At 35.9% G+C, this 13,721-nt stretch overlaps 1 protein-coding gene across 12 annotated transcripts in view; it reads right to left on the bottom strand.

The window, feature by feature from the left end:
- The window catches only part of PTPRM (protein tyrosine phosphatase receptor type M), a 482,484-nt gene that overhangs the window by 89,560 nt on the left and 379,203 nt on the right, over positions 1-13,721 (bottom strand). For 9 of the 12 annotated variants that reach the window (XM_083826617.1, XM_083826619.1, XM_083826620.1 and 6 more), the window contains 4 exons: positions 9,071-9,222; positions 6,410-6,484; positions 6,158-6,184; positions 1,046-1,233 (listed from right to left, as the gene is read on the bottom strand). In XM_083826617.1, the coding sequence (XP_083682743.1) occupies positions 1,046-1,233; positions 6,158-6,184; positions 6,410-6,484; positions 9,071-9,222 (442 nt within the window). The remainder of the gene's footprint in view (positions 1-1,045; positions 1,234-6,157; positions 6,185-6,409; positions 6,485-9,070; positions 9,223-13,721) is intronic. The other 3 variants (XM_083826612.1, XM_083826613.1, XM_083826615.1) reach the window with 1 other exon arrangement.

Below are 13,721 nucleotides of genomic sequence, written 5' to 3'. Positions count from 1 at the left end.
TTCTTCCTAATGTCTAATCTAAACCTGTCCTCTTTGAGTTTAAGACTGTGTCCTGTCATTATCTACCCAATCTGCTATGTGATTTGGATGTGGAGTGGTATGCTCTTGAGACTCTTCAACATCACTAAACTTCTGAAGGCAGGTCTATTACCCATAATTTTGGGCAGGACAGCAACGTCTGCTTTTGTTTTGCCTTTTTCCTATACAAACTGACTCATCTCACAAGTAAGACAGGATCTGCAGTGCAATGATGTTGTATTCCTACAGTCTTTGCCAGGATGTAGTGTTCATGACATTTAAAACACAGATGGTAACAGGGAGGAACAGGTCACTGTAGCATGAAATGAAGAAACAGGAGCTGAATAAAAAATAATAATAATAAAAAAAACACAAAACAAAACAAACAAACAAAACCTACACAAAGAGAAGCCATAAGTTCATATGAAAAATAATGAGGATTAGAGATTCTGGGTTCTCCAGACAGTGAGAAAAGGTTCAGGAAGCACAGAAGCACAGAATACACTTTATAGCACTGTGAATATTCTCTGAATATTTACGTACTTCCTCACTACGATGAATACCATTCATCATATACATCATGTACATTATATCATGTACATTCTCACATACTGTGAGAAATACTGCTTGTAGAACTTGATATCCAAACTATCACAGAGCAACTGTGATTAGAGAGTAGCAGAAGAAAAAATATGGCAAGTTTCAGGAGAAAACTAGTGGGCCTGTTTTTTCAATATACACCTTTAGGCAATTAGAATTAGGCAGAGATTTCCAAGAAAGGTTTTACTTCTCACTCTTCACCCTGCCTTGTTTCTACCAGAAACTTTGCTCACTGTAGACGTGATTCTTTCCATTCAATATCTTCCCTCACACGGCAGCTGGCTTACTGGATTGAGTAATTATTTCTCCTGTTCTCCTGTTCTGGGTTGAGTAATTATTTCTCACCTGTTCAGTGGTACAGGTACCAGACAGATAAAGCCGACAGTGCAGAAGACATAATAATCAGATCATTAGACCTGACACTTACTTCATACTCCTCTTTAAATCCATAGCCTTCTGCACACTTCATTTGGGTGATGTGCTGTAGCAAGTCAGCTACACGGATGGCTGGATGAAGCTGTCCGGTCTGGTAAGGAACATCCACAGGATCTCGCTTCTTGTAGGTATGGGATTGAACCAGGCTGCTTGTGTCACTGACCATCGTATGGGTTTCATCTAGGAAAAGAGTATCTCATAATGTACTGGCTCATTTTCACTTATTAACAAAAATACAAATTACACAGATTTCTAGAGGAATGGCAGAAATCTGACACCATCAACATTGCTTCTGTCTGTGAAGGCTATATGCCAGAAGAACAGTAAATCCATGGAGCAGTTTACACAGGGAAATTGCAAGACTGATTGGAATGAGGCAAATTCCATGATTCTACAATGGAAGCATTGCAGAGCAGTCCGAACTATAATATTGCTTTAAATAATGCTAGCTGATCATAAATGAGTTTTAGATTAGGCATTTGGTTCTAAGCTGCGAAGAAGTTTCATTCTGAAACTTCAACAAGTCCTACAGAACAGAAGAGGACTTGTAGTCTTAGATTAGTTAACTGCAATATTTTAAACTGCAAATTTAGAGCAAATGTTTGGAGTGAGCAAAATAAAAAGATGCACAAAATGGCTTATGGTTTCATCAAGCTAGGACTGCAATGGAAATGTAGATCTGATACAACATTTGGAGACAAACTACAAGAGGACAAATGCAAAGGATCATCGTATCAGGGAAAATGTCTTGACTGGCTGCTGAACATGCTTTAGGACCACGGTATATCATGAGCCATCACATTAGGCATGAAATGTTATATGCCAACTGACATGCAGGCCAACAAACAAGAGAACCCAGTGGGTTGGTTAAAATTTTTATGAGACACGTACTCTCCCAACCCTCCACATCTCTTCCGTGGGGCAAGTGGGCAACTTACCATTGATTGGCACTTTTAAGAAGATACATATCAGGAGAAAAAAAGAGGAGGAGAAAAAGGAAACAGGGCATAAGCAACAGTACTACATTAATAGTTACAGGTAATTTTATGTTTGTAATTTAGTCTTTACAGTGTGATTTCCTAAATGAATCAGATTTTGATCTCCGTTTCACTGTACAAATCAACTGTACTGATACCAAGGTATCTTACTGTGAGTCAATTCACACAGATGTAACTGAGATCAAAACTTATACTTAGCAATAAATGGACAGATGTGAAAGTGCACGCTACCTAAGGAAGCAGTATCAATTTCTTCCTATTTAGATGGAGTTCTTAAGATTAGTTCAGACTTGACAAGAGAAAAAAAAACAACCCAAATTCTGAGGTCAAATTATCATCAAACTTTTTACCCAAATAATAGTTTTGCGTATCTCAAAGAGTTTTTGATTTTTAAATGAAATCGTAAATGTAGCGCTTCGACTTTGCCAAACTACTCCTCAATGGCAGCATACTAACCAAAACAAGGGGTTTACAAAAATAATATATTTATTTTAAAAAAATGTAAAAAATAACATATGAAAAGGAAGCACTAAAAATATTTTCACATTCAAAAGTTAAATAAATTATAACAGAAAGTTCCTCATATTTTCTGTATGAAAAGATCCCAGATTCTCTTATGCATACCAAAAATACTACCACATCTCATTCAAGGTGAGATTCTGGTCTTAGTTATACAACTGGAAATAGATGTTAAAGCCACAAAGCTCATATTTCAAGAATGATTTCAGGGTCTGTCAATTGATACTTATACCAAGATGTATGAAATCTGGTCCTCAGTAAGCATACAGTCAGTATGAACTGTGCATTTAAATCTAAACCAAAAATAATAGAGAACAATTTATGGGTATGAGTATGTGTATTTCACTACTTTTCCTGCTTGTTTGCTAACCTGATCCAATCCAGAGGAAAACAGATTCATCATTTAGTCATAAAATTTGACAACTTTTGTCTCATGTGTGATAAAATTGTACTGCAAAGCACCTTGGGATGCATGGCATGGAACGTGGTATACAAGTGTAGGTACAGTATGTTGCTGTTGAAATGGCACCTGAAAACTACAAGGTGGCTAAGACACAAAAGACAGAAAGAGTGTAGGAAGTTGATAAGCTGATCATGATTTTTGAGTGGCTTATTTCTATTTTAGAAGCAGGTTAGAAAGTTAGTTTGCCTTTTTTCTTTTTTTTTTTTTTTTTTTTTTTTGTCCCCTCAAACTAGAGAAGCTCTAACACAAACTTTTAGTAACTATGATTAAGACAAAGTTACCAGACAGTAGGGTCTTGTCCTATGAAAGCAGCAGTTTAATCCTTATGAATTTCTTTCCCATGAGCTCCTTTGTTTAGACTAATTTTCCTCTCTTGACTTCTTTATCTCTTATAGCTGCATTAATTCTGTTTGCTTTCTTTGGGAGCAATTTTTTAGTTTTTTTTTTTTTTTTATGGTACATTATGAAGCCATAGTTTTTTGGTTTGTTTTTGAGCACTGTAGCATGAACTTTTCAGCATTTTCACTCTTTTTCAAAGGGTGAGCTCTTCCAGATTGCAGTGCTCGTATGGAATTGGAAGAGTCTCCATCTTAACTACACCTACAATTGCAGTTTGTCTACTTTCCACTTACTGATTCCCATACAGTTGTACAACACTTGAACAACTTTTAATACAACTTATATTTATTTACCAGTTGTATGAACTTATGGCATTGAAGGCAAACTCAACCCAGTATGTTCTCTGAGATGGCACTCTTATTTCTCCATTTTCAGAAATACATATGACTGGCACTTGACAAACATGACCTACACTTATGACCTACACCAACTATAAATTTAATGGTTATTATGTAAAGCTTTTATTGAGCTCTCAAACTTTCACTTAGGTTATTAGGATAAGCATGGAAGTTTTTCCTCAAGCGTATGAAATTTTCCTGATATCTGAAACTGAGAAGTAAGATTGTCGCCCTCTGCACCAGTTATGGAGTTTACCATTAATTATTAACATTTCAGTTTATTTTTTTAATTGGTGAAGTTTATAATACGCATGAATAATACAAAGATCTTGCTATACAGAAATTTGGAAATGGCAAGTGTGTTGTGGACTTCCTAGCAGTCTCTGGCTTTGAAAACTGAATTCAGCCATTCATCAGACCTGTACCCTTCCAAGGAGGTCACATTGAAAAGTTTATTTAATTCTAACTACATGCTTGACCCTACAGCCTAAAAAACAGCAACAGCAGGTATTAGCTGCAGTAGAAACCCATCACTTTAGTTAATAGCTATATTCCTCAACTGACTCAATCATAGCTGATTTGATTTACCTGAGATAAAATAGTATCCCTATACAAACAGTTATAAACACCTTTTGGGAGATAAACCATGCCTGAATAGGACATCACTCATAAAAGGGTACTAAACTTTTAACATGTAAGGTTACCAAAATATTCATTTTCTACAGTGAAATAACTGGAAGGTTTTCTGAGTGCAGGCTGCTGCATTAGACCATAAAATATATATCAAGCTAAATCAAGATTTTACAAATTTAGGATAAGTAAAAACATATATATGTATTTTTCAGTGTGTGTTTGCTATCTGAACTGCTTGCTTAGAGATTATTTCTTGTGGAAAAAAGCTAACAAATATTTTTACCATCATTACTACAGGACAAAGGATTGAAAACCAAAACCAAACCAAACCAAAAAAAAAAAAACCAACAAAAAAATCAGAGAAAATATTAACTAAAACGTAATAATCCAGATAAGAAATCTCGAAGTTTTTCTCCTGATAATAGTACTTTTTACCCTGCCCACCCACAAGGTCAGAACAGCTACTGGATGAAGCGTTGAATGAATGCTAAAGCACACAAAAATATCTAACGTCTCAGGCAGTTAAAAGGCACTGCAAATTTCATTTGCATGCAGATTATTACATTGTTACAGTCACTACCATTACCTTCTCCCAGATTTACATAATGTATAAAAATGCACAGGTTCCTTCTCAAAGTTAAAACACTGAAATGCACTTTGCTCAATCTTCTTTTACAACAACAAGTTTTCAAAAATCATCTTCCTAAACTTCTACCTCTTATATGCTTCACTCTACTTTTACTTAAGCCTGTTTAACTTGTGGTTTAGAGAAAATAATTAGTTTAGAGTTAGTTGTTAGTTTTATATTTTTTCAATAATTTGAAGAAAGAGGAGAAGAGGGAAAAATACTTGTTGTAAAAACATCAATCATAGTAAAAGGAGTAAATAGAGAGGTTTAACACTGGAGTTTGAGTTCTTGCTACAGCACATTGCTGTATTTTGCTTTATTACTTTAAAATGTCTCCCTAATTTGTTTAAAGTTAGTATGGGAAGCGTAAATAAATACAAGACACAATGTGGTCAATTACTTAAGCACTGAAAATGCAATAGTGCTTCACGTTTACAGTTTTATTACTGTGCAGAAACCCCTTTCTTTCTGATATTGGGCAACAGCAGGTTTTTCTAAATTCCCAGTGGAAATGCTGCATACTTTAACTGTATGTTTTTAACCTATAGTTCTACCATTTCATTTCATTCCTGTGACACCTAATGCATAATAAACTGTGTTACTGTGTCATGTTATCATTTAGCTGTTCAAAATACCATTTCTCCTCTGAAACTTCTCTTTGACAATCATGTCAGAAACTGTGGCATTGTGAGAAGAAATGAGCTGGTGGGATGGCCAAAACTGTATTTTGTCTGATTTTCTATATCATGAATAGCCTAATTAGGAAACAAAATGTTATTTTTAAGAAGTTACATCTTCAGTTCTGAGAAAAAATGGAAAAAAATGAGGGAAAGTATTTCAATTGCTGCGATAATCAAATTCTTTTGTGTCACTCCAAATACATGCATAAACATTTCCTCGCAAATCCACTTGTTAAAATTATTTCTCTTTTTTCTCCCCTGACTTGCACTATGACAGTAGAAATCAAGCCTGATAACTGTCTTTAGTACTCTCAGTGTAGACAAGCCTACCATCCCTCCCTTGAGCATAAAACTACAGCTTTTTGAGTACTATTGTCTGTATCCCAAGAACTGTGACTTTCTAAATTACTTCAGCAATAAACTTTGATAAAGGGAAATGTTCTCACCTAAAATTGCAGTTGGCACAAATGGATCTGTCATACATCATAAGCAGGTCAATGCAGAAAAGGTAAAAAGAGAAAGAACAGTAAATGATTGATAAATGTTCCTGAGTTTTCTTTCAGAAAGCTACTGTAAGCAACTGGTTACATGTAATATTTATTAAATTTCCATGGAAAGGAGTATAATAATGTAATTACATATGCTTTTGTTATGAAAAAGTCTCCATAGAATTGAAACCAAGAAAAAAAATTGGTTACCTGGGTAATAAGAGTTAGGCACCGTTGTGCTCAATGTGTTAGTTTTCATTGTAAATGAAGATGGTGAAGATACAGCTGAAAAAAGAAACAGAGCGAGTTAGAGACAGCAAAATGATATGTGGCTATTTAAGCTGAGTGACACGGAATGTGTGATTGACTTGGTTTAGGGTCTGTCCTGATGTGTTTGTTGCACTGGAATCAGGACCTAGGGAAAAGCAGCTATGTCTAGTGAATAAAATGGCTCATTGAATTCGATCAATTCCCTAAAAAGAAATGTAATCAGATAAAGCATTTTGATCAGGGATGACAAATACACTTCTCGAATCACAAGATTAGACTAAACACCGGTGCTTTAATGAAGACATCATGGTGACAACAGGTGCTTTTGACAGAAGCTTTGATCATTAGTAAGTTTACCTAATAATACAGTAAATACTGTATGCAAATACTCTACTGTAGTTCCTTTTTCCTCTATTGTTTTTCAATTTGTTCAGACAGGTGGATAATGTGTACACAGATACTATTATGCCCTGAATATCACTCTGCTTAACAATGGTTTTCAGGCTGTGATACATACACCAATGCTGGCATTGGTATTTAATGATTTAAACAGTTATAAAAGCAAAACACAATGAAACAAATTAAATTCAGTTAATTCCCTGTTATACATAGATCACATGAATTACTATTGTAAGCACAGATATTGTAAGCACAGAGAGAATTAACCTTATCTTTGGGTGAAATGTTCACCCAAAAACTCATTAAAGGCTTTTAAGCAAAGCTTTTTCAAACTCAACCTTAGTTGTGGTAGGTTTGCTTGATGATATTCACACAGATCAATGAATGTAAGTTTATTCTGGATAAGAATATAAGCAGACTAACAGGAATTTGGGAAACAAGCAGAATTAAGGAAGACAGAATCTGCTGGATGAGAAGCAGTGAGATTACTCCTGCTAGCTTTGATCTGCCTTTTTTTTTTTTTCTGTTGATCTTCTAGGGCATACAGTTGCCACCCCTTATTAAGAAGGAGTTATATGGAAACTGGTTTAAATGATGCCAGATGGTATCATTTATCCTAAAAGTGAATCTGAGTCTGCTTTCCTTTGATTATGTCTCCTGAGTCACTGGACAGAAAGGACAGAGTGCTATTCCTTTTGGGTGTGGATGTAGAGACTAGCTGATGTCAGGGTTGCTGCAGCTAATAAAACTGTCTAGATACAGAATGCAGCCAGGTTAATAAACTTTTATAGGAAGCAAGAATGCCTTAAATCTCTTGAGAACAAGGTCTTACACAATTTTTTTTCCTAAAGACTGTCAAGCCAATTCTTCTGGTGACCACATTTATTATGGAAAGTCTGAATTTGAGGTTCTAGCCCTCAATTGGTGTAAAATATTTGACATGCCAAGAATGTCAAATTGATTTAAGTTTGTTCACATGAAGAGAGGATGTAGTCACAGGAACTCATTGAAGCCTCTTTGGTTATTGTGACCATTCAATAACACCATTAAAAGACTACACCATGAGGGCAGAAGATGAAGTCAAACCTCTTGATCTCTTCACAAAAGTAAGAGATCTCATTAACTGCAATGGAATAGTCTCACCAGAATGGCAAGCCAGATTTTTGAAAGATATTTTCAAAGCAATTTCAAAAGTAACACAAATGCAAATTAACATTGCAAATTCTGAGCCTAATGCTGCTGAGAGAAGTCTCACTGTATAAACCTCACAGAGTGTTTGTACAACTGAGCTTGTCAAAGGTAAGTTCTTAAGCTTATTATTAAAGAGTGGGAGTTGGGCCTCACACACTGTCAGTACTTGAAACAAAACTCAATCTTTGATAAATTCTGAAGATGTTAAAAAACATTGGTATATAAGAAAAAGACGAGATTCTTTAAGAACTACAAAAAATAGAATGTTTTGTGCTACAAAAAATATAATGTTTTTTGAACGTAGTCATTCTTTTTCTATTCTTTTTAACAGCTGTAAAAAACTAATGCAGTCCCTGTCTTTGGTCATTGCTAACCTCCAGACAGGTGTAAGTCCTTGACTAAAATTTTAATGGAGAAAAAAATATATCCCAAATTCTATTTATTTTCAGGGTAGATCCAAGAAGACGCAGAATTTTCAACAATCTCTTATGAAATTGCAGAGCGGATAATTCAGCTGTGTTCTTCCTTTGCACAAGCAACAGAAAGAGCATCATCTAGAATTGGAAATAATAAGACAATTGGATCACCATTATTAAGTTATGACATTCAAAAATAAATTTTGCCTACAAAAAAAAAAATGAGCAGGGATAGCAGTTGAAGGACATGGGACAGCATGAGGGATATAACATTTTTAACATAATAGAAATTGGAGAAAGGTAAAACTACAGCTGTTTCAGTAATGTCTTTGCTCTTCTGCAGAAGAAAAGGATGGACAAAAAAAAGCTCAATTATCCTTATTATTTTTAAAGAAGTCTATTCTTGATGTCTGACTGTCTTGCTCATTCGAATACACACTGTAATGTGTTGCACAGTAGGAGAGTCTGGGTTCCATGGATTTTCCATGACTGAGTAATAAGGAATATTTTAAAAACCATTTGCACCTTTCTTCCACCTTCAAAAAAAAAAAAAAGAAAAAGAAAAAGAAAAAGAAAAAGAATAGAAAAGACTTACATCTCCCATTTAGATTGTGCGTGTCCATGAAAGAGAAAGCTTCATCACAGTTGGTGCCTTGCTCAGTGTAGCTTTTATCCATTGAATTCACCATCACTGTCATTTCCTGCCGTGTACTACTCAATGTCTCTTTCCGCTTTTTAGCCAATTTTCTTAAGAAATGAACGTTGAGAAGAGAAAAAAAAAACAACACAACAACAAAATCCAGTGAGCAGACACAGCCTTCATGTTGTTTAGACCAGTATTATAGTTTGTAAACATATTATTAACATATTTGCAATTATTCCTAGTTTTCTGAAAACATAATTGATTTCACACTTGCATCTTTAAACAGCATTTGACAATCTAGGGCTAGTTGCCAATGCCCTGACTTATGGTGGAACAGCACCTTAATCCTTGGTGAGCACCATTGAATTAGAGTGTAATACTCAGATACAAAGGTGCTGTGAGCTACTATATCAGTGACTACATCTGTTTAAATATGTAAAGAAAAATGATAGAAGACAAGATTTCACTGGGACTGACAAATCAGTAACAATTTCCACTTCACATGCGTAGAAACACCCCGAGCTGTTTCACTGAGACAACACATAATACAGCTGTACATAATACTCTGTGTTTGATCCCTTACGTACTTTGCACAAGCAAGTGACATTTCAAACTGACTTGCATTTCTAAAGACGATTTTCTGTCACTCTTGTCTTGATTTCAGTGGGATTAGGCACAAGAGTTAGTTGCTTCTGAGCAGGAATGGTCTGTCAGAGACAAGATCTTGATTCTGATAAAATAATAGGGAGTCATTAAACTACAGAAGTGCTTCGGACATACGTACTTCTCTTTTCCAGACCTATCCCTTTAAGATCCATCTAAATTAAAATCTCACCCAGTCTCCCCCAGATCTAATTGTGCTTAGATACCACCAAAATATAACATGTCCAAGACCACTCCCCTGATTTTTCCATCAAGTTCTGCAGGACATCTGTGATTCTGAGGATGGATCTTACATCCATTTGGCTTGTTTCCCTGGCCTGTGACTCTGTTTTAAACTAAGCTTTTCTCCAAGCACTTACCTACAGATTTCATTACAGTTTTCCAAATTCCCTTGGGTATAGCATCTTCAAAGTATGGGTTTTGCACAGAAATGACTGCTCCACAGACTTTGATTTTCTCATATCTAAGTTCAGTAACTTTTTCTCTGTCAAAAACATAATGAACTAGCTCATATCCAACTGCTGGAAAGGTCTTTTAAGTATCTTCAACCAAAACCAACAGACACTCATTATGTTGTCTAAGTTTCCTTCCAGTTCTTGAGGTCTACTGCACCAAGCATAACCAACTGTACTCTCAAAGCCCTTCTCTTTGTCAGCTCTCATTCAGTATGAAAAAACTATTTCCACCACACAAAAAAATATACCAGCCTCCACTGGATTTACAAACAAGCACGTGTGTTTCCTGTCATGTTGACAGTAGTAGCATACGGGAAGAGCTTTCTATAAACGTCCCTACTGAAGGCTCACTATTCTGCTCCAAACCTGCCTACAGACATACTTGCCAAAGTACTGATACTACTGCCCGCTATGCTGATCAATATTGCATCACAGTCTTCCTGTGCTCTCCATCTGTCTACCTGCTCTTACTTCACACCTAGATAATAAGCTCTTTGGGCAGGAGCCACAGTTGTGTTCTGTACCTGTAAAGTACCAAGCTCAACAGTATCTCAGTCCGTAACTAAAGGGCTTTGAAACTAAAGTCTCACTGTTAATAGTAGTAATTATAAGCGCAGGGTCACTGCATACAAAAGTATTAGGTAATTGCATACAAAAGTATGAAGGGTCACATCTGGTCCTCAATATGCTGCTGGATTACAGCTCCATTCATCAGGGCAAGCATCCATGACTGAAAGTGATTAAAGTATGCTACCTTAAAAACCTATTATAGGAACTACAATAATGAGTAGTGTTTTTGCTAATCCCAGCCTAGAAGTCACCTGCATTATCTTGAGCCACCATGAACACACTTCAGACTGTGACTGATGTTGAAAAGGAGAGCTGGAGAGCTCTTATGGTCAGTTGAATGGCAGCCACTTGTGAGACTCTATCCTACACTAAACATTTAGATGTGCAACAAAAACTCATCCATAAATGCTCATTATTAGGGATTTCAAAATTTACTAATGATAATCCTAAAGTCCAGCTAAGGAGGAGTGTAAGGCTGTTGTCAAGATAATAAATAACAACAATTTACATCCTCCCTGTAGGTGAAGTTTAACTCCTGATTTTCTCATTTGGAATATCAGTGGTAGACAGAAAAAAATGACTTGTACTAAACAAAGGTTTCATTTCTGAATTTTAATTTAATTTAAGGAGTTTAAATGGAAGAAATTTAAAAGTCCCTTTCTGATCTACAATAGTTTACATTGACAGCAGAACTAGTTCCTTATTACTTCACAGTTCATAAACTCTGAGGGACCATTAGATAATGTAGTTTGAACTCTTTCTTATCAGAGACAGCGAAGTGTCACTCTATCTTGTAGCTTTGTGTCCTCCATCTGCCCCTCCTTCATCTCTAATCAAAATGAATAAGCAATACAGTAGAATGTGGGGTGCGCCTAATTTGAGGCATATCTCCTAATGCATAAACAACTTAATGGAAGTCCATTAGCTGGGTTGTGAATCCAAAACCTGAATACTGGCCAGCTGTGGCCAACATACACAGTGTGGTCACTGAAACTTCACACATAAGCCACATACTGTACTTTATTTCATGGCTGTGCAGATCATAGGAAAATACTAAGGATAATTCAGCACCAGAGCAAAAGTCAGCAGGTTCTCTTTGACCAGTTATCAACCTGATTAGCTATCTAGACACTACGCAGTATAAAGAAGCCAAAATGCAGTGTATAGTGACCTTTCCTTGTTCATCGGTAAACCTGTGAGTGCTACCTCTATTCACAAAACTTTTACTTGCTATCAAGTTCAGAAGCTCAGCATTTCCTCCAAAATTTCTTGCATGTGAACAATGTACTACTGAACTGGCAACAACTCTTCCTTAACATTTTTTTAAAGAAAAGTTACTAAGAAAATTGCCCTGGGCATCGTTATAGTGATACTGATCCCTATCTGAAAATTCACAATATGGTGAAATACATTACACAAGCCACTCAGTGTGATTCTAAAAAATTACATGTTCTGTAGGGTGCACATCTCAAGAACCTGCTGTTACAGGGAACATCCTTTATTTTACAGTGACAATTGTATCCTTCCCAAGGAAATCCAGAGTTTTTGCTTATTACACCAACAACATGAAGCTTAGATTTTACAACATTGGATAATTTTTGTTAAGAAATTACAGACATTTTCTCATTTCCTTCATTTTTGGTTTTGGTCCCATAATCAAGCTAGAGCAGGTTGTTTTTATGGCAGTAACAACTGTATAGTACTTCTGAATCTGAATCTAATTCTGGAAATAGGTCTTGTGGGAAAAGTTCAAATCTGAAACAACTGCTACAGGAAGAGAGAGACACCAGCCAGACTTTTGCACTGTGAACAAAAATACCCACTGGACTTAGTCAAGTAAACTTTAGCTGAACATAACATTTTTTTACATCTGCAATTTTCCAATATCGCTTAGTGCTACAATCTGCAACTCATCCATTCCTTGGATCTCTTGATCCCCAGGAAGCTCTAGCTATATAAAATTTCAGAAATACATAAAACCATGGTACTTCGTATTATCATCTCCATTCTTGCTCTTAGATCTGAAGTCATTTTTTTTTTTTGGGGGGGGGGGGGATGAGGGGAAAAAAAGACTTAAATATTTGATCACCTTGACTCATGGAAAAGATATTTCATAGCTACTTTCTGATGTTCCCTCCTTCTTAAAGGAAGAGTGCTACAACCAAAGGAAAAAACAAAACAGATGGAAGCTCCCATGATGATTACCTAGTACAAAATTCTTTACATAAGGAAATGAAAAATGATTAGGTTTTCACATAAATAGTGTTATAATCACTATATAAAGAAAAAGAATATACTAGAGCAGTCTCAAAAAAAAGGAACCTGATACTCAGAACAATTTCAAGATTAGCTAGGAACTACTGGTATTTTTAAGGCATAAGAAATGGTGATAACTTTTAAACTGGTATGATGGTAACAGTACTGTAAAATGCAGAGCAAACAACCATACAGACTCCCAGAAATACTTTGTGTGAGATTTTAGGTGTCATTTATTCTGTTCTGTAATAATTATTAATAAAATCAACCTAGGAGAATAATAAGCTAAAGGCTTTGTCACAATCTGTCCCTATTTTAACAGCCACTGTGAAATTCTCAGATGCTCAATCTTCCCCTGTACTGTCCCTTCCTGTTGAGGTCTCCCTGTAAAACGTCTGCAAGTCTGACCCTACTCCTCTCTCAAAATCCTCCTTCTCTGTGATGCCTCCCCTAAACCTTCCTCCAACAACCAATCCAATAACTGCTAAGATGCTGCTACATTATCAGTACTCTGTTTGGTTAATTTTCCATCTATTTACCTGTATCCATTTTCTCTCTTCTGCCTTGACTTAAATAAAAAAGTCTTTGGTACGTAGATTGCCTTTTGTCTGTGTTTGTAAAGCACTAGGCACAAAACATGAGACACAACTGGCCACTAC

This window comes from Anser anser, assembly GCF_964211835.1.
Source record: "Anser anser genome assembly, chromosome: 2".
In the NCBI taxonomy this organism is placed as follows: Eukaryota; Metazoa; Chordata; class Aves; order Anseriformes; family Anatidae; genus Anser; species Anser anser.
This window is presented reverse-complemented; position numbering and strand designations above follow the sequence as displayed.